Source organism: Procambarus clarkii, chromosome 6 (assembly GCF_040958095.1).
Source record: "Procambarus clarkii isolate CNS0578487 chromosome 6, FALCON_Pclarkii_2.0, whole genome shotgun sequence".
Taxonomy (NCBI): domain Eukaryota; kingdom Metazoa; phylum Arthropoda; class Malacostraca; order Decapoda; family Cambaridae; genus Procambarus; species Procambarus clarkii.
This window is the reverse complement of record NC_091155.1, coordinates 28383842-28410317: the sequence shown is the minus strand read 5'-3', so window position 1 is coordinate 28410317 and position 26476 is coordinate 28383842. Positions and strand designations below refer to the sequence as shown.

General features: G+C 45.0%; 1 protein-coding gene and 1 long non-coding RNA gene across 7 annotated transcripts in view; one reads left to right on the top strand and one right to left on the bottom strand.

Moving 5' to 3' along the window:
* The window catches only part of Nep3 (Neprilysin 3), a 97883-nt gene that overhangs the window by 9461 nt on the left and 61946 nt on the right, over window positions 1-26476 (top strand). The window contains exons 1-2 of one of the 6 annotated variants that reach the window (XM_045736058.2): window positions 7009-7030; window positions 13260-13743. The exons of 2 other annotated variants lie outside the window; for them this stretch is intronic. In XM_045736058.2, coding sequence (XP_045592014.1) covers window positions 13720-13743 — 24 coding nt within the window. In that variant the 5' untranslated portion in view covers window positions 7009-7030; window positions 13260-13719. Of the gene's footprint in view, window positions 1-7008; window positions 7031-7902; window positions 7924-12257; window positions 13744-25870; window positions 26312-26476 lie in introns of those variants that run through there. 3 more of the 6 variants (XM_069307557.1, XM_045736063.2, XM_045736056.2) reach the window with 3 other exon arrangements.
* Window positions 2073-16472, bottom strand: LOC138353981 (uncharacterized). The gene is made up of 3 exons (XR_011223359.1): window positions 16277-16472; window positions 11758-11934; window positions 2073-3675 (listed from the first exon to the last, which is right to left on the bottom strand). It is a non-coding gene; the product is annotated as an uncharacterized lncRNA (long non-coding RNA).

Here is a 26476-nt window from a genome sequence, read left to right as displayed (position 1 = left end):
ACTTGGGTGAGGCTAGCCCCAACCATGTGGTCTCTAAATTTGAACAGACGTACATACATTCTCTCTTATAGATTAATTGTTTAGCACTGGTCATGGTCATCAACTAGGTTTCAGTATAACAATAGAATGGGCTTATTAAGTACTAGCAATTTACTGTTGGTAAATATCTTGAAGGAAATATAACAGGAAAAGAACGGGAGGAATGTCGTAGAAGCTTACAAACAGGGAGACAACCTTGGTCTTGAAGGTCAATTAACATCTCTGACGTTTCCCGCCTCTCCTGTTACACCTCCCATCCACTCATGTTTCTTTCCCTTCGTTCTCTCTCATCCTCCTCCTTCCCTTTGCCATCATCCGTCTCTAATCATCTACTTCCTTACTGCCACACTTGTAACCCGCTCCCCGCCCCTACCTCTCATCCTAGGCTTGTTGCGTACCATCATCTTTAGCTGTGCGCCCTCAAATGCCGCGCCAGAGTTATCGATCGCCAGGCCCCGAGCATCACGAGCGTCGAGTGTCTCTGGTAATATACCCGTGTTGTGATAGCAGCACGAGAGGCATCTTGATGTCTTAATGATGAGCATTACAACAGTACCGATGCTACCTTAGTATGACTTACAACATACACTGCTTCACATTTCCCCTTTCTTGGTCTTTTTGTTTCATTTAACTAAGGTTGGCAACCCGTTCTCGCACTTTCGTACAGACAATACTGACTTATTAAATAAGTGCATATGTGACATACTAATTTATTGTGAATATTTTAGTTTACCTTGAAAAGCTTCATAGAAAACACCGACCTTACCTAACCTTCTTAGTATGTTAAGATAGGCATCTTATTGCTTCGTAATTACAATTATTACTTAACCTATTATAGGTATAACCTATGCGAGAACGGGTTGCAGGCATTCTTAATGAACGGGTTCATTAAGAATGTCATTGATGTTCCCAGTGAAGCTGCACGCTAAGAGCCGTTAGCCTACATCAGATCATCTGAAGCCTGACACTAGATACTCATTTGAGAGCTAATTAGTTGTATCCAATAGGAATAAACTTCAGTTAATGCAAAGTAATTATTATGTAAGGAACAGGGTGAACCAGGAGTGCCACAGCCTTCATATGGTCAGTGGACTTGATTTTACACGTATTTACATGTTGACTGAAACAAGTTCCAGATGAGAGTCTATAGGAATGAATAATCGCCGATAAGAGTGATTTTGTTGAGGAAAACATTGTCAGCCATGAGGGCACTGATGGCCAATCTCCTCGTATTACTGTGCCAGCTTCTGGTTGTCCACAAAGTTTTTCCAGGTGCGGAACCTCAACAATATTGGCCTCATATATAACAGTAAGTCTACAAACATTACGCCGGAGTTACATGCTCTGAAATTCTGACCAGGCCAACCAGAACGGTTCAAGACTAAAGATGAGTCTCTCTCTCTCTCTCTCTCTCTCTCTCTCTCTCTCTCTCTCTCTCTCTCTCTCTCTCTCTCTCTCTCTCTCTCTCTCTCCTGTTTCAAATTTATAATAGTAAAGATCACACGTGGGCAGCTGCCTGTTAGTTTTATAGATTTCGTCCCGCGAGTTTACCAATTACTTATCACTTAGGTTGAGTGTTCATTAGCTAATTAACGACACCAAAGATGTATCAATTTAAGAACCGAGTATTGATTTCCAGTAGCAAGCCTGCAGGCTCAATATGCGCCTGGAGACTCTCACGCGTACACGTGCCAAACATGTCGAGTCTTAAGAACTAACTCTTGATCCTCCAAGTACTACCTGTTGAACACACACACACACACACACACACACACACAGGGGCCGCGTGGGGGCAGAGGGGTAATGATCACACACGCGGGGCCTCGCGGCTGAGTGGACAGCGCTCTGGGGTCATAGTCCTAAAGGCCCGGGTTCGATCACCGACAGAGACAGAAACAAAATGGGGAGAGTTTCTTTCACCCTGGTGCAACTGTTCACCTAGCAGTAAATAGGTACCAAATAGGTACCTGTGAGTTAGGTGCTACGGGCTTCTTCCTGGGGATGTGTGTGTGTGTGTAAGAGAAATATATGTAGTAGATATAATATTTTATTATTAACATCTTTATTGACAAAATTAATTACAATTTTGCCTAATCTGAGGATTTCAATTAAGCCTTATTAAAGTGGGGATAATGCTGGTATTCACTGTCACGCAGGACAGAGGGTCATACACAAGACAATAGGTCTAAGCTGTAGGCTGAAGCACATTATATATATATATATATATATATATATATATATATATATATATATATATATATATATATATATATATATATATATGTCGTACCTAGTAGCCAGAACGCACTTCTCAGCCTACTATGCAAGGCCAAATTTGCCTAATAAGCCAAGTTTTCATGAATTAATGTGTATTCGATTACCTAACCTACCTAACCTAACCTAACCTAACTTTCTCGGCTACCTAACCTAACCTAACCGATAATGATAGGTTAGGTTAGGTAGGGTTGGTTAGGTTCGGTCATATATCTACGTTAATTTTGACTCCAATAAAAAAAATTGACCTCAAACATAATGAAATGGGTAGCTTTATCATTTCATAAGAAAAAAATTAGAGAAAATATATTAATTCAGGAAAACTTGGCTTATTAGGCAAATCGGGCCTTGCATAGTAGGCTGAGAAGTGCGTTCTGGCTATTAGGTACGACATATATATATATATGTATATATATATATATATATATGTATCATGGTTACAATCAATGTTTTAATGTTTATAAGTTATAAAAACAACTTTATATTGTGCACTGCCACACAAGGGCAGGGATGGGTTCATAAGTGATGCAGCTTAGAAGTAGTATAAATAAAATTGTTCTGCATTCTTTAAAATGGACAAGCAAATTTAGGATAAATTATTAGGATGTCGTCCAGTACACCAGATTCAATGAAATAGTTTCACAATAGGGTAGTACAATAGGCCAATAGGCCAGGAGGTCTAAAATCTTTTACGGTTTCACATTCAGTAATATAGTGTTCTAGTGAATGCATTAAAGGTTTATCACAGAGTTTACAATCTGAATATTCTGGTAGTGGCTCAGCCTCACTAACCTGCCAGATGTGTCTATAGCCAAGACGAATTACCGCAATGACTGCATCACATTGCCTGGTTCGGTTACTGTGCTGACCATACAAATACCTATTATTACAAAATTTGTCATAACTTTTAATACTGCGGCTTTCAGGTCTCTGGGCATTTCTTAGTTCTTCTAAATCGGAATTAATTTCTTTAATTTGTGTTTCTAATAATTGCATTAGATAGTCCAAAGTCATAATCAGTGTTTTCTTTCCTGCAAGCCTCATTGGCCAATCGATCTACAAAGTAATGTTTTCCAACTCCAACATGGGATGGGATCCACACAAATTTTATACAATAGTTATTATTATTGGCAAAAATTACATTCCATTTAATATTACAAGCTACTTCAGATATACATTGTGAAATTGGTTAGAAAGGCGGGGTCCAGGAGCTAATAGCTCGATTCGGCAGATACAAATAGCAAATACAAATAATAAATACACACACTGTGTATTTTTCAAGACTGTCAAAAGGTATTGGACACTGTTTCCCATGAATGACCAGATGGAGAATTAGGCTGCGATGACTGGGTAAGGGAGTATCTGAAGGACAGAAAGCAAAAAAAAAAAAAAATTGTCAGAGTGGAGGTTTCAAGCTGGAGGAATGTAGCAAGTGGGGTCCCACAAGGCTCTGTCCTGGGACCGCTTCTGTTCCTAATTTATGTGAGCGACCTACCCCAGGGAGTGAGCTCAGACATGTCAATATTTGCAGATGATACAAAGCTGATGAGGAACGTGAAAACAGGTGAGGGCTGTAGAAAGTTACAGGAAGGCCTTGAGAAACTCCAGGAGTGGTCAGACAAATGGTTACTCTAATTCAATCCCAACAAGTGTAAGGTAATGAGGATTGGACAGTGAAAGAGAGGACCAGAAGGCATCTACACCATACAGGGAAGGCAGCTGCAGGAATCAGAAAGAGAGAAAGATCTGGGATTTGATTTTGATTGTTGCTTCCGGAGGCGGCTAGTTTATTGTGCACCCCATACTCATCCTGTGAGCGGTAGCGCAAAAACCATTACAGAGGGCACAAAAGGTCTTTATCAGACCTCAACAGAGATCATTACATTAACCATTTCATATATCCTTCACACCTTATAATTACAATGTAAACTAGTTACAGAGAATGTTCTGTTTTAAGAGCTATATATTTACATTAAATCATTATACATTAATGGTGGGTCTTATCGCTAATACATAATTGTTTGAGCAATGGAGATATTACGGAGCATAAGAGAGCTGCTGTTTGTTATTAGTCCTCACAATACACTACTTGTTTCTTAATCTCATATGTTGTTTGTCTACTGGGAGCGAAATATTGATACAGTGCAAGGATTTCAGGTATTTTATCCTTGATAATAAGATGGTTTACCATTTCATACAACGTGAGTTTAGATTTATCGCTAAATGGCTCAATTTTACTACAGTCCAAGATATAATGTTCGAGTGTGTGTCCCTGTCTTTGTCCACACACTTTGTACTTAACTTCAACTAGATCCCTATACAAGCCGAACTGCCAGAGATACTTGTAACCAAATCTCATTCGACTAACATCTGTTAGTCTGCTGATTTACTTACTTGCCCCTTAACACATATTTTACTGGGAGTGGATATAATTCAAATACTAACACCAGAAGCACACACAAACCGGGTAACACCGGTGGCATTTGGGAAGCTGGCAAATATAAGACCATCGTTTAGGACCCTGAATCAGGACTCCTTCAAGACAATCGACGTAAAATTTGTTCGACCAGTGCTGGAACACGCAGCACCGGTATGGAATCAACACCTTGTGAAACATAAAGCCAAAAACTGAAAAAGTACGGAGGTTTGCAACAATATTGATGCCAGAGCTAAGAGGGTTAAGCCAAGAAGATAGAAGGAACATAGGGGGATATGATTACAACATACAAGATACTGAAGGGGATAGATAAGGTGGACAAGGACAGCCTCTTCAGTTTGAGAGAAAGCAGGACACAGGTGGAAGCTGGACGTGCAAATGAACCGAAGGGACGTACGAAAATACTCGTGCCCTGTACGGTTAGTTAATTAATAATATAACAAGTGGAATGCTGTATAAGAGGAAGTTGTGGAAGTCACCTCCATCCACAACTTTAAGGCTCGATTCGACAAAGAATTTGAAAGTCAGAGTAGTTAAGCTGAAACTCAACAGGTGCAAGGCGTAGACACTGATAGGTAAGCGCTCGCGCGCTCGCGCACGCACGCACGCACGCACACACGCACACACGCACACACGCACACACGCACACACGCACACACGCACACACGCACACACACACACACACACACACAGACGTTAGAAAGAATTTTTTCAGTGTCAGAGTAGTTAATAAATGGAATGCACTAGGAAGTGATGTGGTGGAGGCTGACTCCATACACAGTTTCAAATGTAGATATGATAGAGCCCAGTAGGCTCAGGAATCTGTACACCAGTTGATTGACGGTTGAGAGGCGGGACCAAAGAACCAAAGCTCAACCCCCGCAAGCACAATTAGGTGAGTACAATTAGGTGAGTACACACACACACACACAGGACAACTAGGTGAGAACACACACACACACACACATAAAGGGCCAGGCAGCAAGCACGCAGTTTGCGGGAATGGGGCCATATTTACATAACACAATGGTAGGAGATCGATGTGCTTGTTATCAAACCCCACCACCTTCGTCCTCGCTATCTCCACCAGTCCTCTCTCCCACCCTCCCACCCTCCCACCACACACACACACACACACACACACACACACACACACACACACACACACACACACACACACACACACACACACACAGGGGCCTCGTAGCCTGGTGGATAGCGCGCAGGACTCGTAATTCTGTGGCGCGGGTTCGATTCCCGTACGAGGCAGAAACAAATGGGCAAAGTTTCTTTCACCCTAAGTGCCCCTGTTACCTAGCAGTAAATAGGTACCTGGGAGTTAGTCAGCTGTCACGGGCTGCTTCCTGGGGTGTGTGTGTGTGTGGTGTGGGGAAAAAAAAAGTAGTTAGTAAACAGTTGATTGACAGTTGAGAGGCGGGCCGAAAGAGCAAAGCTCAACCCCCGCAAAAACACAACTAGTAAACACACACACACACACACACACACACACACACACACACACACACACACACACACACACAGAGTGTGTGTCAGAGTGGTTGACAAATAGAATGCATTAGGCAGTGATGTGGTGGAGGCTGACTCCATACACAGTTTCAAGTGTAGATATGATAGAGCCCAATAGGCTCAGGAACCTGTACACCTGTTGATTGACGGTTGAGAGGCGGGACCAAAGAGCCAGAGCTATATATATATATATATATATATATATATATATATATATATATATATATATATATATTTATATATACTGGTTAGTATTGTAAATGTGTGGCAACGTTTGTGGTAGGAAAAAACAAGAAAAAATGGACAGGTTTGGGCATGCGTCTCCGACCTACCGCGCTTTGTTATTTTTTTTCATTTTTATACAGTTTTAAGAATAAAATTAGCTGCTAGGTAATCCTCTCAGCACACAGAAAGATCTATATCAACTCATTGAGTTTAGATGATAGGGAGACACCTCTCCTGGCTCCCCTAACCGTAAGGTAAGTTGATCGCCTTGTAACCTCTTAGGTTACGAGGCTTTCCTACGGTTAGGGGAGCCTCTCCTGGCTCCCCTAACCGTAAGGTAAGTTGGTTGCCTTGTAGGTAGGCTGTGGCGGCCGGGGTGACGGCAGTCTCGTGGTGTTTATCGCGATAAGTGCGTTATCAGCCGTTGTCATGGTAGTGATCTAAGTGCGCGGGGAAGTGCAGTGTGGGGGAGGGGCGGGTAGTTGTTGTTCTTGTGGACTGTTGTGTGCGGGGTGTGGCGGTGACGAGGTGCGGGGTGTGGCGGTGACGAGGTGCGGGGTGTGGCGGTGACGAGGTGCGGGGTGTGGCGGTGACGAGGTGCAGGGTGTGGCGGTGACGAGGTGCAGGGTGTGGCGGTGACGAGGTGCGGGGTGTGGCGGTGACAGGTGCAGGGTGTGGCGGTGACGAGGTGCAGGGTGTGGCGGTGACGAGGTGCAGGGTGTGGCGGTGACGAGGTGCAGGGTGTGGCGGTGACGAGGTGCGGGGTGTGGCGGTGACAGGTGCAGGGTGTGGCGGTGACAGGTGCAGGGTGTGGCGGTGACGAGGTGCAGGGTGTGGCGGTGACGAGGTGCAGGGTGTGGCGGTGACGAGGTGCAGGGTGTGGCGGTGACGAGGTGCGGGGTGTGGCAGTGACGAGGTGCGGGGTGTGGCGGTGACGAGGTGCGGGGTGTGGCGGTGACGAGGTGCGGGGTGTGGCGGTGACGAGGTGCGGGGTGTGGCGGTGACGAGGTGCAGGGTGTGGCGGTGACGAGGTGCAGGGTGTGGCGGTGACGAGGTGCGGGGTGTGGCGGTGACAGGTGCAGGGTGTGGCGGTGACGAGGTGCAGGGTGTGGCGGTGACGAGGTGCGGGGTGTGGCGGTGACGAGGTGCGGGGTGTGGCGGTGACGAGGTGCGGGGTGTGGCGGTGATGAGGTGCAGGGTGTGGCGGTGACGAGGTGCAGGGTGTGGCGGTGACGAGGTGCAGGGTGTGGCGGTGACGAGGTGCAGGGTGTGGCGGTGACGAGGTGCAAGGTGTGGCGGTGACGAGGTGCAGGGTGTGGCGGTGACGAGGTGCGGGGTGTGGCGGTGACGAGGTGCAGGGTGTGGCGGTGACGAGGTGCAGGGTGTGGCGGTGACGAGGTGCAGGGTGTGGCGGTGACGAGGTGCGGGGTGTGGCGGTGACGTGGTGCAGGGTGTGGCGGTGACGTGGCGCCCAGGCCCCTCAAGACCTCGACTTGTGGATAGGTTAACTATTGATACGAAGTGATAAGATAATGTTGATCAAGCAATAGTAGAGAAAACAGGCAGGAATGGATAAAAAGTCATATCTAAATGACAATTTAGACAAAGAAAAGTAGGAATAAGAGCGACGGAGTTACAAGGCTAGCGACCCAGCCAGCACTCAGAGCTGCACACCACTGAAGGTGCAGCAGCGTCCTAAAAGTACGTCGCAGTTTGACGTATACTCTACCTAAGGCCAAAAACTGTCGTACTAGAAATGGCCGCGGCTCGCGAAAATGCCACACTGTCCCGTTTTGGGTTCTCTGATAGGCTAAGTGAGGGGGGAACTTTAGAACAATTTCTTGACGTTGGAGAACCTTAGGAGGACCACAAACTGCCAACACCCACGTACCTCGACTTATCTTCAACACAAACATCCACTCCGCGACGGGTGGGAGGCGCCAGTTCTTGATCTGAGAACCGTGAGAACCACTACGCATTGGGCTGAAAAATCTTCGTAAATAACGACAGGAATATTCGTCACTTGTCTGCTCGTGTTTATATTGTATTCATCATTGAGCGTTGTTGTAAACACCTCTGTCGCGTTGGACCAAATCAAAGAGATTTGATTTCGGTTATTTGTAGTCTCCTGGGCAAAAACAATTTAAATTAAGCATTATTCCTTCTTTAAATTTCATAAAAAAAACTCAAATCTTGTAACAGTATTTTTCTTTGTGTGCCGGAGATGTATTAGGGGCTCCCATTAGCGGAAGCCTCACAATGATTAACGTGTTTGTGTGTGTGTGTGTGTCTGTATTGCAACCGAGCTTTTGAAACAGATATAAAACTTTTAAGTGGGGAAATAGTACGCAGCTAACTTAGGTTTAGGAACTTCGTCACGCCCATTTTATGTTATCTCTGTGTTTATGTACACACACACACACACACACACACACACACACACACACACACACACACACACACACACACACACACACACACACACACACACACACACACACACACATAGGTGAGTACATATAGGTGAGTACACACACACACACACACACACACACGCGCGCGCGCGCTAACGACCTGACAGAAAATTGGCTGCTTCATGCAAAATGAGAAAAGTCAGGACAGATTGTGATGCATTGCAAACGAATTTGGACACACTCCAGAAGTGGTCTAAAAAATGGCCGTTAGAATTTAACCCAGCCAAATGCAAGGTTATGAAGTTTGAATTAGAAGTGTCAAGACCGGCACAGCAACCCGTACTCCCATTAACACGTCGCATTTTGAAGTAAACTTTACATAAGGCCAAAAACTGTCATTCTAGAAAATGGTAGCGGCTCACGAAATTTACATACTGTCCCGTTTTCTGTTAGTGGGTCATCGGGAGGATAGGATAAGGCACTTTAGTACGACAATTTCTTTCTTTACATGAAACGACATGCTTCTTTACGTTGGGAACGCTCGCGAGATCAGGCTGGTACAGTAGTATTGGTTGAATGGAAGACAGATTCTTCAATCAGAGGAGGAGAAAGACCCGGAAATGAACGTAATTCCAAATCTGACGCCAGAAGCCCACACGAGCAGAATAACAACAGCTGCATATGGCAGACTGGCCAAGGTCTGTGTATCCCTCAGACACCTGGACAAAGGGCCCTGTATAAGGGCCCTTTGGCCCTTATACAGGGGCCTTCGCCTTTATAAGGGCGAAGGCGAGACGCATTCTTGAATATACAGCCCCAGCATGGAACCCTTACCTGAAAAAGGTCAAGGAGAAATTAGAAAAGGTCCAAAGATATGCAACGAGACTTTCCTGGGTTGAAGGGATTGAAGTATGAGAAAAGAATGGGAGAAGTGGACCTTACCACACTAGAGGAAAGAGGAGATGTTGGGATATGATAACAACATATAAGATTCTAAAGGAAATTGAGAAAGTAAACACAAAATTTAAAAATTAAAATTTTTAAAGCTAGGAACAGCAGAACGAGGGGTCATAGATGAAAACTAGAGACGCAAATAACACAAGAGACATCAGGAAGAACGTTTTCAGTGTTAGAGCTGTCGGTAAGTGGAATAGGTTAGACGAAAAACACGTTGAAGCTAATTTGATTAGAAATATTAAATTTAAATATGATAAAACCGTGAGAAATGAGGCAATGCATTAATCAAAGAACGTTTGGAAGGCGGACCTAGGAGCCTAGCTCGACCCTACAGGCACATCTAGGTGAGTACATGTAAGTGAGTAGACACATACACACACAGGTCCTGGCAGCCGAGCTGACAGTGCTCTGGGGTCGTAGTCCTAAGGTTCCGGGTTCGATTCCAGGTCGAGGCAGAACCAAATGGGGGAGAGATTTTTTAAGTTGGTGCCTGCGTTCACTTAGCAGTAAATAATTACCTGTGAGTTACAGTTGCTACGGGCTGCATTATGGGGATGTATGCGCGTTAGAGAGAAATATATGTAATAGGTATGATATAGGAAAATAGGTCTGGAGTCAGTACATTAGACACTGACTGTTAGAAAGGCGGGGTCCATGAGCTAACAGCTTGATCCAACAGGCAGAAATTGCAAACAAACACACACACACACACACCAATCCTCAGAGAAAGATAATCAAACCAACAAATGCGGCCGTGGTTCAATATAGCAGCTGCACGCAACACAGGACAACAGGGAGGACAATGTACAGGGAGTGCACGCGGGAGAATCATGACTGCTGTAAAACGGAGAATAACGAGTGTGAGACAGTAAGACGACAATCAGAGAAGCAAGGTGAATGTTACACCGTTCTTGAGCCTTATCAACGTACCAAGCCTACTGGAGACCAGACCATACACTAGAAAGTGAAGGGACCACGACGTTTCGGTCCGTCCTGGATCATTCTCAAGTCGATTGTCAATCGACTTGAGTATAGTCCAGGACGGACCGAAACGTCGTAGTTCCTTCACTTTCTAGTGTGTGGTCTGGTCAGCATACTTCAGCCACGTTATTGTGATTCCTCGCCTGTCAGCCTACTGGAGCTTACATGGCAACTTTATGCCATGGCAACACCAATAACGCAGCAAAACACACACAAGATGTAAAAGAGAGGAACCTGGGAGTTCATATAACCTATAGCCTGTACCCGAGGTACATATAGATGAGATAGCATCAGTAGCATATGCGAAGCTGGCAAGCATAAATATAGCGTCTAGGATCCTGGAGGAAGGCCTTCAGAGTACACGAGGTTCGTGAAGCCACTCTAGAGGGTGCCGCTCTAGCGTCGACCAGCCGCCGCTCAAAGAACCATATAACCAAATTAGGAAAAGGCCCAGAAGTATGCAACGAGGCTTGTACCAGAACAACGAAGAATTCATTAAGAGCAAAGGTTTAAGAAACTGTACCTCACCACACTGAAAATCTTTGAACACAAAAACAAAAAAGTCAATTATATTATAAATGGAATATTTCCACAGGTGAAAAGTTAAATATTTAATCTTTATTTTTAGCTTAATCTGTTACATATAATAAAGTGTGATGACCTATAGATTATATACATTCTGTAGAACTGTAGATTGTAGAAATATCAATAATTCAAGAGTGAGTCTGATCCCAATTCCCAACCCCCCTCCCTTGGGGTAATTCCCCCCTTGGTTGAAACCATATTTCTCCAATAGATATGCTCGCCGTAAGCTCACCCATCTTACAAACCACTTACTTGCTTACCTTGTTCATGAGCCCTATGACCGTGATCGTAAGGTCGCTCGCAGTACAAGTTCCTTACCAGCGGTATTTGTGGTATAGTGATGGTGAGAAGTGCTTGCCGCGGCCCGGGAGGCCGCCTGGTCGCCACACACATTTCCCTGAACCAAGATTTTGACTAACTTCACTACAATTTAGACCTGTTGTCTTGTGTGTGATCCTCTGGCTGCGTGTGGCAGGGAATACCAGCAGCACCTCACTGTAATAAGACCAACTTGAATTACTCACATTAGGCAAAATTGTATATTTCGTGGATAAAGATGACAATAAGTAGTGGCAACGTCTTCTCGCAGACATAATAACATGATAACAACCCACACTTGTCTATTTGTGTATTTTATGTAAAGATTTACTCCAGGTCTTTCGCACTCTCCTGAGTGCTTTACCAAGGTCTGAGTGTGTGGTTAGGACGAGACTTATATCTCAACGGTTCATTACCAAATAATTAATAATACCGGTATTAGCCGTTAAGATGTAAGTCTGGTCCTAATCACACACTCAGACTTTGATAAAACACTCAGGAGAGTGCGAAACACTTGGTGTAAATCTTTACATAAAATACACAAATACATAAGTGTAGGTTTTTATCAAATGATCCTAATAATAATAGTGAATGATTTCAGCCAAAACTAATATATTTTTTCTTTTGTAAGTAAATTATTGAGTTTTATTTGTGGATTATCTTCTATCCCACACGTATAGTGATCTCAGAATAAACAACGAACAGCACACAGATGAACATGCTTAATTAACGTTTCTCTATATAAGTATTTTAATGTGTAGGAGAAATTATATAAAAAAAAAGTCGAAACCACAAGTAATAAGCCCCACTCCACTCTCCGTGGACACCAAGAGCGCAGTTCCTGTTTATAAGCTTGAGCAGGTCAGATGGCGCTGCAATAATAAATATATAATATTAATCAACATAGACGCCTTTCTTGGTGTCTCCTCTGGGCCCCAGTGTGTGCTGCTGGCCACTCTCCGGCTGGTGCCGCCCTACGGCCCATAGCCCTGTACTTGCTGGTTCTTCATCCCCCGCCATGTGGAGTGTGGCAGTCCCTCTCTGGAGCATGCCTCTTCCACCTTTCCCCCCCTCTCCCTGCATCATGCCACTTCAACTCTCTTCTCTCCATAAAGCATGCCGCTTCTCCTCCTGCCCCTCTTCCTGAAGTATGTCGCTCCTTCTCACTCTTCCTGTAGCATGCCATTCCCTTCCCCCCCACTCCATGTAGCATGCCATTCCCTCCCCTCACTCCATGTAGCATGCCATTCCCTTCCCCCCACTCCATGTAGCATGCCATTCCCTCCCCCCACTCCATGTAGCATGCCATTCCCTTCCCCCCACTCCATGTAGCATGCCATTCCCTTCCACCCCCATTCCATCTAGCTCCCTCCCCCTCCCCCGCCCCCGGGTACCTAACATGTGGAAGAGTTTACCAGGAGAGGTAATTGATAGTTTAACAGCTCTTTGTAGTGTACCTTATACGAAATTAAATATATATGTTGAGAGAACATTTGGAACAGCGAAACAGATGTGTTTACAAACACCTTCATACCGGTGGAAGACATTCATCGTCACATGTTGGCCAGAGTAACTAAGGAACGGAACACTATAGAGGTCTCGCAAGTACTTCTGGTACTCGTAAAGACACCGCCCATATTCTTCCAGCCTTGAGCACCTCTCACATGTGCATTGTCCTTGACGTCACCCGTGACGCAATACTTGCGTAGTCCGTGACGTCACGAATGAAACGCACACACACACACTGGGTGGGTGGTGAGGAGTCCCCCTGGTGATTATTGATCTGGAGGCTGAAGCATCACCACCACCACCACCACCACCACCACCACCACCTCCATCACCACCACCAACACCAATACCATCACAACCACTGCCACCACCACCAACACCAGTAGCAGCAACAGCACCGGCCACCACCATCATCACCACCTTGGCCACCACCTCCCACCTCCGGTAGAAGAAATGGCCTCGTATATCAAACTCCAGGTGAGGTATCCAACCCAAATGTTCCTGGCCACACATGAAATAGACACAGGTGATACTTGGAAAGAATAGTTAGCAATCATTTTAGTGCAACTTGGTCTATAATGTCCCTTGTTTTATGTTACAGTTGACATTCTGCAGGGTGGGAGGGGGGACATGCTGCAGGGGGGAGGGGGGGGGGGGGACATTCTGCAGGGTGGGAGGGGGGAATTCTGCGGGGTGGGAGGGGGGACATGCTGCAGGGGGGGAGGGGGACGAGAGCGTTTTCGGGGCGTGTCTTTGATGTTTTACTTGACTAACGGCCCTTGGCTGTTACCCTTGACCGTGGTCCGTGACCAGGGTCCTTGGGCGTGATCTGTGACCGTGGTGACAGATCATGGCCTTTGACCATGGTCCTTGACCGTGACCGGCATCTTTTTGCTGGTCCTTGGCCATGGTCCGTGACTGTGGTCCTTATTCCACCTGCTCACTCATCTGTGTTACTTGATCTGTAACTTACCCTTTGGCTGTACATATACATAAATATGATTCGAATGCGCATCCCATGATGTGAAGGACTGTATTAGGGAACTGCATAAGGTATAAAAGTCTTGCACATACACGGGGGCTTATTTACGGGCTATTCATGCCAATGCCACCTCTTGGGTGGCTTAATCTTCACCACCCAGTGTGTGAACGTGCAGGGCGGCCATGCCAGGAGCCACTCAACTTTTATCAATAGCAAATGAGTGATTATTACCATATAATAATATATATATATATATAAATATATATATATATATATAATATATATAATATATGTATATATGTATATATGTATATATATATATATATATATATATATATATATATATATATATATATATATATATATATATATATATATATATATATATATATATATATATAAAACCTGTGGTGGTGCCCTCGCCCTTGTCTTCTTGGAGCACAGTTAATTGCAACAGTAATTGCTGTTTAACATAGTTTGCCAGGCAACACGTTCACTGTAGTATTACGTTATAGTGATATTTATCGTGTTATTTTTCTTCTTGCCCAGGTAAAAGTTCCCTGAAGTGCAAGTGTCCTGGGGACACTTAGCAGTGCATATTTTCTTGCATATAAATAGCCAAAGTTGCTAGGCTATAGGTTATGAATGCCTTGACGATGTTCAGTCGCTCAAACACTTAAATGATGTTGGATTTAATATGGTCCTCATTTTGGCTCGTCCTCCAGCATGTAGGCCCTCGACCAACACCGTGGATAAATACAAACACCTTTGACAGCATATGTACAGTTGATGAGTGTATGCGACGATCACCGCCACTAGTAAAATGAGTTTAGGTTGCACGGTTTGGAGGCCTGGTCGACGACCGGGCCGCGGGGACGCTAAGCCCCGGAAGCATCTCAAGGTAACCTCAAGGTAAGGGGTGTGCTAGTGGAGAGTTGGGCAGGTGGAGGAGGGGAGGGAGAGGCAGAGAGTACTAAGAGGGAGGAAGAAGGGGCCAGAGTGTGGGAGTGAAGTAGCAGCAGCACCACCAGGAAGGTGAGCGCAGCCTAGTGCTGTAACAATGGGCGTGTGTGTGTGGAGGAGACAGCTGTGTGCTGGCTGAGGGGGAATTATGAATATTGTGATGGAGAGAGTGTGAGGGAATAAGAGGTAAGAGAGATGAGAGAGGTGGTGAGTCAGGGAGGAGATAAGAGTGGAGGTTTGCGAGGTTATTAATTATTGAAGAGGAATAAAGACGAGAGAGGGAGAGGGAGAGAGGGAGAAAGATTCAAAACACTGAAGGAGGTTCATGGTGAGGGTAAGCCAGAGAGAGAATGGTTGGAAGAAAAATGACTTGTGAAGAGGACAGGTGAGTAACGGAAGGGGTGAAGATGAGTGAGGGAGATGGATATAGGGCGAGCAACGTACTAATATTAGACAGAGGGGCAAAACGACATACCAGCACACTCTGAAAACACACTACACCTGTCAGCTGTCGGTGTGAGACGTGCATTTAGGATTGTAGAACGGAGAGGGACATTGTAGAAGGGGTGGTATAATGAAGACGGGGGTGTAAGATTGATGAAGATTATGCCACCTAAAAGGTGGCACGGGCATGAATAGCCCGTATGTGGTGGCCCTTTGGAGCCATTACCAGTATCATTAGCTGTTACTGGAGATCTGTGGAGGTGCGACTGCACCCTACGGAGAGGTCGTGACCTCTGGGGGGTGTAAGCGGGGAGGGGCCGTGTGAAAAAGGGATGTATAGTGACCGTGGAGAGGGAAGGGGCGTGTTTAGCTAGGCGGAGAGTTTTATAATGAGGGGTGGGGGAGGGGGAAGGTTGTGAAGCGAGGAATTATGCAGACAATCGTTCTCTTTATATCTGTGCGAGGGACCTTGCTAAGACTGTCCTCGCCGGCAAACACATCTTCGTTAACGACAAGCGTTGAACACTCACGGCTCCCTCGGGTGATAATTCTATTTTGAGAAGCACTCGTACATTCTGTCCGTTTCCTTGTCCACATGTGACTCATTTTGAAAATGCTTACCATTTTGAACTCTTGTTTTTGTTGATATAACGTTACATTGGAAGATTCCAGCCTTCCAAAGGCGCCTCCTGTTCCTCTGGTCAATCCTGTGCTTCATTATATCCAAAGTTATTCACTCCTGAGTGAACCAATTTTCCTTTGTAATGCCATTTTATAACTGAAGGATGATGACGTAGGGAAGATGTGTTCCGTTAGTGATCGTGGGTGTGAGAATATATCCCACGAAACAGGTTATCTTCACATCCACGATTCCCCTAATGCGTGTGGGGCACATGCACTAGGGAACACAGGTGGAAACTGAGTGTCCAAATGGGCCACAGAAATATTTGTGTTTCAAGTGTAGATATGATAGAGCCCAGTAGGCTCAGGAACCTGTACACCTGTTGATTGACGGTTGAGAGGCGGGACCAAAGAGCTAAAGCTCAATCCCCGCAAGTACAACTAAGTGAGTACACACACACACACACACACACACACACACACACACACACACACACACACACACACACACACACACATCAGACACAGCGCACTATTTGCGCTACATACGTAGCGTTAGAGACAGCAGTTCTGCGAGAAAAAGTGGTCTTAGTTCGTTAACATAATTGTTAGGGATAGAAGGAGGACATTTTGTACTAGTCAAAATTGATATATAATCTGTTAGGTCCTTTAACTGAAACATATGAACCTTGCGAAGAACGACCGACCCCTTGCGGGCCCCAAGTCTTCAGTGTGCCTGGAGTCCCCTCCCCGGCTCCTGCTCCAGTAGGTCCCTTAGATCCTGCGATATCTTGGGGGCTCTTGACTCCCTGGGCCCAATGGTGATGGGGGTGACTGGGTACAGGTGGTAGAGATAGGTATCTTCCCTTCCCTCTCTTCCTTCCCTTCCCTCACTTCTTCCGCCCCTCCCGTTCACTTCACCCTTCCCTTCTTCGTGCAGGCGACGAGTCACAATAACGTGGCAAAGTATGTTGACCAGACCACACACTAGAAGGTGAAGGGACGACGACGTTTCGGTCCGTCCTGGACCATTCTCAAGTCGATTGTCTTCCCTTCGTTTTGGATCTTTGATATTGCCCTTGGGAGCAACATAAAGCTGAGTTTCTTTTAGCTATTCCCGAAGTCCATATCTCTCTTCTCCACTATTTGTTTTCTTTGTTAAGTGTTCTGTCAACCTTACGACTGTTCTTCCTCTCACTGTCAAAGAGTTGTGTTCCACAGTTGCTCTGCCCTACCCCTGTTCTTGTTCATCCTCGGTAACATTATCGACAGAAAAATCGTAGTCGCTCGCCAACCCTTCAAGAATTGGGTGCGCGTTGTAATCGCCGTAGATATTTTCCTTTCCATTCTTCCCATTGAGAACTGAAGCCAAGGTTCGAATAAAAATCCCAATGATGTGGTATGAGATAATAGCAAAGGGCGAGCTGGTGGTGGACGGTGCTGGGCCATGGTGGTGGGCGGTACTGGACCATGATGGTGGACGGTGCTGGGCCATGGTGGTCTACGGTACTGGACCATGATGGTCTACGGTACTGGACCATGGTGGTCTATGGTACTGGACCATGATGGTGGACGGTGCTGGGCCATGTTGTGGTCTCACTTGTAAACACACTAGAGTGAGCAGCGGTCCTTGGGGTTCATCTGCTTCATCCCGGGAGCTTCACGCTGTAACTGCTTCATCCCGGCAGCTTTACGCTGTAACTGCTTCATCCCGGCAGCTTCACGCTGTAACTGGTTCATCCCGGCAGCTTCACGCTGTAACTGCTTCATCCCGGTAGCTTCACGCTGTAAGTGCTTCATCCCGGCAGCTTCACGCTGTAACTGGTTCATCCCGGCAGCTTCACGCTGTAACTGCTTCATCCCGGTAGCTTCACGCTGTAAGTGCTTCATCCCGGCAGCTTCACGCTGTAACTGCTTCATCCCGGCAGCTTCACGCTGTAACTGCTTCATCCCGGCAGCTTCACGCTGTAACTGCTTCATCCCGGCCAGGACCGCCTGACGCCTGATAGCAACAGAGTTAATTTAATCTGCAATGTCGCAATTCAAGGAAAGTAATTATCCTCTCTAGGCTGGCTTTATTGTCCGGCGGTTTAGTTCACGTAACTGTGAGAGTGAAGCCTGCCTCTCGGTTCATTATCCCAGTAGTAGTAGTAGTAGTAGTAGTAATAGTAGTAGTTGTTGTTGCTGTCGTGTGCGTGAAATAGTGAACCTTTCATTCCAAAAATTTGCCAGTGACGTCACCCGCCAGTGGCAACACTGGACGCTTACTCAGAAAAAAAATTAGGTCCGTATTACAATTTTCCACTAGGGTGAAACTTGGACTTGGTAGTGGTGATAAAGACTCCCTGGGTAATAACACGTCTTAAAAGACTGCAGGAGAAACTTCACTTTAATTTTAGAGTGTGTATAAGTGAAGATAATGTAAAAGTATGTTAAAGAGTTGCTTGGCCGCTCTGCCTCGCCTGCGATATCGGCCGGGTTCCAGGCTTGGGCCAGGGAAGACGCCCCTGCTCCCCCAGCAGTAATTGAGACCCCTGGTTGTAAACAGATTGGCAGATCGTGCTCCACGGAGAGCTAGTAGGGTAAGGCTTTAAGATGAACTGCGGGAAGAGAGAGCTCTAAGTCTGCTTCCAAGAATCAGAAGTAATCTCTTGTATCCTGTGTAAAAACAACTACAAAACAACAACAATGCGGATGATATTATGACTTTACAAAAGCTATATTCCATTACACTAAGTTACAAAATACATCAAATAAGCGTCGTTGGGTTACAGGTGGGAAGAAGCCTTGACCAGTAGCCACAGTTAGAAGCCTTGACCAGTAGTCACAGTTAGAAGCCTTGACCAGTAGTCACAGTTAGAAGCCTTGACCAGTAGTCACAGTTAGAAGCCTTGACCAGTAGTCACAGTTAGAAGCCTTGACCAGTAGTCACAGTTAGAAGCCTTGACCAGTAGTCACAGTTAGAAGCCTTGACCAGTAGTCACAGTTAGAAGCCTTGACCAGTAGTCACAGTTAGAAGCCTTGACCAGTAGTCACAGTTAGAAGCCTTGACCAGTAGTCCCAGTTAGAAGCCTTGACCAGTAGTCACAGTTAGAAGCCTTGACCAGTAGTCACAGTTAGAAGCCTTGACCAGTAGTCACAGTTAGAAGCCTTGACCAGTAGTCACAGTTAGAAGCCTTGACCAGTAGTCACAGTTAGAAGCCTTGACCAGTAGTCACAGTTAGAAGCCTTGACCAGTAGCCACAGTTAGAAGCCTTGACCAGTAGTCACAGTTAGAAGCCTTGACCAGTAGCCACAGTTAGAAGCCTTGACCAGTAGTCACAGTTAGAAGCCTTGACCAGTAGTCACAGTTAGAAGCCTTGACCAGTAGCCACAGTTAGAAGCCTTGACCAGTAGTCACAGTTAGAAGCCTTGACCAGTAGCCACAGTTAGAAGCCTTGACCAGTAGTCACAGAAGCCTTGACCAGTAGCCACAGTTAGAAGCCTTGACCAGTAGCCACAGTTAGAAGCCTTGACCAGTAGTCACAGCTAGAAGCCTTGACCAGTAGTCACAGTTAGAAGCCTTGACCAGTAGTCACAGTTAGAAGCCTTGACCAGTAGTCACAGAAGCCTTGACCAGTAGTCCCAGTTAGAAGCCTTGACCAGTAGTCCCAGTTAGAAGCCTTGACCAGTAGTCACAGTTAGAAGCCTTGACCAGTAGTCACAGAAGCCTTGACCAGTAGCCACAGAAGCCTTGACCAGTAGCCACAGCTAGAAGCCTTGACCAGTAGTCACAGCTTAACGTCATTATAACTTCATCATACTTTTAGTAACACTCTTGTTGAGTATTCATCATACTCATCAACACAGTTACGATGATTATTTTCTCATGTTTGATTTAAATACTTATTTGTGGAAACACAAATTTGGCCCATGGGTGCTGGAAGCAACGGAATCCTGATCATTTTGAATTGCAAAAAATAGACTGTGACAATTATTATTTGCTATTTCACGCTCACTGTAGTAGTTACTCACAACAGGGAAAACTAGGAATAAAATTAGTTTATATGTATTGAAGTTTTATTTTTCTGTCACTATATATATAGGTACAACTTGATCCCAAAAAGTGTGGCCCAGTAGAGCAATATATATTCAAATCAGGCACCTGCGCTGGTGAATTTTTTTTTGTTTACAGCCCGATATTAAGTTGATTTTCGTGTAGGATATTGGGGGTGAGAGCTAGGACATGTAGACAGTGTAGACAGTGCTCAATTGTTGACCAGACCATACACACTAGAAGGTGAAGGGACGACGATGTTTCGGTCCGTCCTGGACCATTCTCAAGTCGAATGAGAATGGTCCAGGACGGACCGAAACGTCGTCGTCCCTTCACCTTCTAGTGTGTGGTCTGGTCAACATACTTTAGCCACGTTATTGTGACTCATCGCCTGCACACAGTGCTCAATTGTTTGATAGCAGCAGCCGTGGCAAAACTGTTATAAAATAAGTCAGGGTGTGGAACCAGGCTAAACCCCGCTTAACCTATCTGAATGGTGATTGGTTCAATGTCCTCATTCTAACCTTATTTTGGGTTGTTTGGTTGGCTCTGTTGCTGTTTGCAGAAAAAAAGTTTATAAAAAGTTTGTAAAGTATTGCTTACATAAACTTTTGCGGCTACTCTTAACTGACGCTGAAGTAGTTGAGATTGTGTTGACTTTAGTAATGGGTGACTATGGTGGGTGTCAGCAGTAATGGTCCCCCACTTGATGTGTTATAATGGATATATATATATCACCTGTGGGTGATATATCCATTCATGAGTTTTTCTGATGTAGCAGATTGTAACTTCATGAAATATCTAAATCTACAGTTTCTACTTATTGTTTTGTGTATGATCCTCTGTCCTGCGTGGTAGTGAATAGGAGCAGCACCTCACTCTAATATGACGTCATTAAAATACTCCGAGGAGGCAAAGGTGTGTATTAATTTTGTCAATAAAGATGTTAATAATGAGAGGATCAGGGTCGGCCCTTGTGTCCAAGAGCCCCCCCGCTGGCTGCTGCGTGAGCCATGAGGGACCTCGGCTTGTAATACGTGAGCGCCGTCTTTAATCTGAGATTGCGAAATTTAAGACCGTGACTTCACAGTTCCAAGGCAAATGTCCTGGTGTGAAGTAATACGTTTATTTTAGCAGAGATAACTGCAGGTGTGTGCACGCACGCAAGCGGACGCGCGCACACACACACACACACACACACACACACACACACACACACACACACACACACACACACACACACACATAGGGGCCTGGTAGCCTGGTGGATAGCGCAAAGAACTCGTAATTCTGTGGCGCGGGTTCGATTCCCCGCACCAGGCAGAAATAAATGGGCAAAGTTTCTTTCACCCTCAATGCCCCTGTTACTTAGCAGTAAATAGGTACCTGGGAGTTAGTCAGCTGTCACGGGCTGCTTCCTGGTGTGTGTGTGTGTGTGTGGTGTGGAGAAAAAAAAATAGTAGTAAACAGTTGATTAACAGTTGAGAGGCGGGCCGAAAGAGCAAAGCTCAACCCCCGCAAACACAACTAGGTGAATACACACACACACACACACACACACACACACACACACACACACACACACACACACACACACACACACACACACAAAACAGTGCAAGGTATGATGAACCAAGTCATATTGAAATGCAAGGAGGCTGAAGATAGATTTATTCCAACAATAAAGGAAAAAAGCAGGAGGGAATATAATAACCCATGGTTTAATAGACAGTGTCAGGAAGCAAAGGTGAGAAGCAGGAGGGAGTGGAGGAAGTACAGAAGACAAAGGACAGAGGACAACAGGATTAGATGTAACAGAGCTAGGAATGATTACATTAACATAAGACGAGTGTCGGAAAGGAATTATGAGAACGATATTGCAGTCAAAGCGAAAAAGCAACCAAAATTACTACATAGCCATATAAGAAGGAAGATGTCGGTAAATGACCAAGTGACAAGACTGAGGAAAACAGAAGGGGCATATACAGAAAGCGACAAGGAAATCTGCGAGGTACTGAATGCAAAATTCCATGGAGTGTTCACAACCGAGCCTGAGCAGCTCCCATTGTTAGAAGAGATTACCCAAGATGAAAGACTATCGGATATAGAGGTGACAGCAGAGGATGTAATGAAACAGTTGACAACACTGGATGCAAATAAAGCTGTTGGACCAGACAAAGTATCACCGTGGATACTCAAAGAGGCAGCGCAGGCTCTCAGCGTGCCTCTGGCAATGATCTTTAATGAGTCACTTATGTCGGGAGAATTGCCCAGTTGCTGGAAGGAGGCAAATGTCGTACCGATTTTCAAAAAGGGTGATAGGGAGGAGGCACTTAACTACAGACCCGTATCACTGACAAGCATCCCCTGCAAAATTCTTGAAAGAATAATTAGGCTAAGACTTGTTGAGCACCTGGAGAGCATTGGGTTTGTAAACAAGCACCAACATGGGTTCTGGACAGGGAAATCATGCCTAACAAACCTTTTAGAATTCTATGATAAAGTAACAAGGATAAGGCAGGACAGAGAAGGCTGGGCAGACTGCATATTTCTTGACTGCCAAAAGGCCTTTGATACGGTACCGCACATGAGACTGCTATACAAACTTGAGAGGCAGGCAGGAGTAAGCGGAAAGGCCCTAGTATGGGTGAAGAACTACCTAACAGGAAGGAGCCAGAGGGTAATGGTAAGGGGCGAAAAGTCGGACTGGCGAACAGTAACAAGTGGAGTACCTCAAGGATCGGTGCTGGGACCAATCCTCTTTCTAATTTACGTAAATGATATGTTTACAGGAGTGGAATCATACATGTCAATGTTTGCAGATGACGCAAAATTAATGAGAAGAGTTGTGACAGACGAGGATTGTAGGATCCTCCAAGAGGACTTAAACAGGCTGCAGAGATGGTCAGGGAAATGGCTACTGGAGTTTAACACCAGTAAATGTAAAGTTATGGAAATGGGATCAGGTGACAGGAGACCAAAGGGACAGTACACAATGAAGGGGAACAGCCTACCTGTAACGATTCGAGAAAGAGACCTGGGAGTGGATGTGACACCTAATCTAACTCCTGAGGCACATATAAATAGGATAACGACAGCAGCGTACTCTACACTGGCGAAAATAAGAACTTCATTCAGAAACCTAAATGAGGAAGCTTTTAGGGCGCTTTACACTGCCTACGTGAGACCCGTCTTAGAGTATGCCGCGCCATCATGGAGCCCCCACCTGAAGAAACACATAAAGAAACTGGAGAAGGTTCAGAGGTTTGCGACGAGGCTTGTCCCAGAGCTACGAGGGATGGGATATGAAGAGCGGCTGAAGGAACTGAACCTTACGACACTAGAGAAAAGAAGGGAGAGAGGAGATATGATAGGGACATATAAAATACTCAGGGGAATTGACAAAGTGGAAATAGATGAAATGTTCACACGTAATAATAACAGAACGAGGGGACATGGGTGGAAACTGGAAACTCAGATGAGTCACAGAGATGTTAGGAAGTTTTCTTTTAGCGTGAGAGTAGTAGAAAAATGGAATGCACTTGGGGAACAGGTTGTGGAAGCAAATACTATTCATACTTTTAAAACTAGGTATGATAGGGAAATGGGACAGGAGTCATTGCTGTAAACAACCGATAGCTAGAAAGGCGGGATCCAAGAGTCAATGCTCGATCCTGCAAGCACATATAGGTGAGTACATATAGGTGAGTACACACACGCACACACACACAGAAAGTATCAATCACTTCAGGTGTTTAATTAAGTACAAGGGTGGACATAAAGTCAGGTAGGAAAGTGTAAAGAATGCGCCATAACCATCTGAGACACGTCTTCAACATGTCTTACAGACACACTACACCTCATTACAACCCTACTTTTCAATGGGGCTATTTTGCACAGTCTGTTGTGCCTCCGAGGTTAGCAGACACCTTGACGTTACTACTGATAGGCTTAGGCTCGGCTACAAGTACCTCTAGGAGTTTGAACCCACCTGCTGAAGTAGACCTTACCAAATGTAAACTCTGTCAGCAGAACTACTCCCATACCTTGTGTCACTATGCGATTAAATGAAAAAATGTCAGAATTTACAGATAATTATATTGCAAATATTCAAGAAATGTGTAAGTATTTTGTTCATTATGAGGTAATTCCAGAAATCCTAAACAAATCCGGAAAGTTATCTTAGTGTACATGATTGTAAACTCTCCATGACTCGGTGGGCTGTGGGTGCATGACTAGTTAAACTGTATGTATCTCGCCACACATGTAAACTGCTCACTTTAGTGTGTGTCGTGGTTCAGTTCTTGAACCAACTGTACTATTGAAGACTATGGATATATATACGTTAACTGTGTTACTTACCACCCCACGTACCACCCCAGTACCACTCACGGGATGGGTATGGGGTCCAGTACCACCCACGGGATGAGTATGGAGTCCAGTACCAACCACGGGATGTGACGACTCTTAATTTTAGAGCATAAGAACAAACCCAGCTGGGGACGGCATATTGACCCATGCCAGGCAGCTCCTATTTATACCCAATCAAACTCATTCATATGTATGTCTAAATGTCGCTTGTAACAATCGGCAGTTCTGGTAATTTGCTCCATGAATTCATAATCTTATTCATAAACCAATATTTACCCAGATCTTTCCTAATTTAAACTTTACAGTAAAACTTTCAAAACTGATAAGGATGAATAACATGAACGTTAATATTTATATGTATTATAAGCATTAAAGCTTAATACTTAATACATGGGTAACATATATTAAGTAGTAATATAGCTGCATGGGCAACAGCTTCTCCATATCGACCTACCCAGGCTTTGCACCCTGGAGAGGACACTTTTGCCTAGACAACCCGAGAGCAACTCCATAGTCTCCCCGTGACTGCAGGATGCCTATACTATACTAAAATAATTACATTTTCAAAGAATGTCACCTTGGTAATTTGAATTTTTATTGTAAGCTAATAACCCCTTCAAATTCAAAGCTTATAAACGCCGGCACAAAACGTATCCACATCGCTGGCGCGTGTAATAGTTTAATTAACCATGTGACTTACTGGCAGTAATGAAACGGTAATAGTTGCAGCTGGGGAGAGAGGTACATACGGGGAATTATTAATGGAAGGGCTGATATAATTAAAATAATTTGCTTCGAGTAGTCGTAATGGCTTGGCGCTTTCTCCTGATATTTCCCTTCGAGAGGCGCAGGCGCAACAAAAGATGTAAAATAACGCCACTTAGAGGTAGAAAATCAACGTGTTCAGAGAAGAAGCAATACACCGGAGGATGTTAAACCTTTCTCAGGCTAATATGAGCAGCTCCCACCACCCCCGCCCGGTTTCAAGACGTAATTTTATGTGGTACTAGAGGCCCTTCATGTCTGGATCTAATGTTCAGTACATTATGCACGTTTACCTGATGACCAAACCACACACGAATAGCTGAGGAGACGACGACGTTTCGGTCCGTCCTGGACCATTATCAAGTCGATGGTCCAGGACGGACCGTTAAACGTCGTCGTCTCCTCAGCTCAGCTACTGTTGGAAGGATGGAAGTGAATGGGGTGTGAATAGCTTGAGCTACCTCATCCATTTTTGTGTATTTATACCTCAATAAACTTATTTCAATTTCAATTGTGCTTGAAGACATTTACCACTACATTTTGATTCTGGGGAAACTCCCGGCCCGGAAGTATTTGGAAAATGAAGATGTTACAATGATGAGGAGCGAGTATGGCGAAGATTTTTTTTAATTATCAGGGGAAAGCGCCAAGTCATTACGATTTTATAGCACTTTGAAGGGGTCAGGAGGAAGATTTGAGATTGGACGAGGGGAAAGAATGGTGCCCAACCACTTAGACGGTCGGGGATTGAACGCCAACCTGCATGGAGCGAGACCGTTGCTCTACCGTCCAGTCAAAGTGGCTGGTGAATGGTGAAGATGTGGCCCCTATTCTTCACTCGGCCAACGCCAGGTACCTCAGAAGTATGTAATATAATATACAAGTTCCTTACTTATGGTTCACATGTTTCTGCTTAGACAAAGCCATTGCAATTTTATTTAGTGTCAAATCGTGAGAACGGGCTGACTAGTAGCTGTGCTATTTTGAAAATAAAAAACATCTTTCAAACAATAACAAGACAGACACAG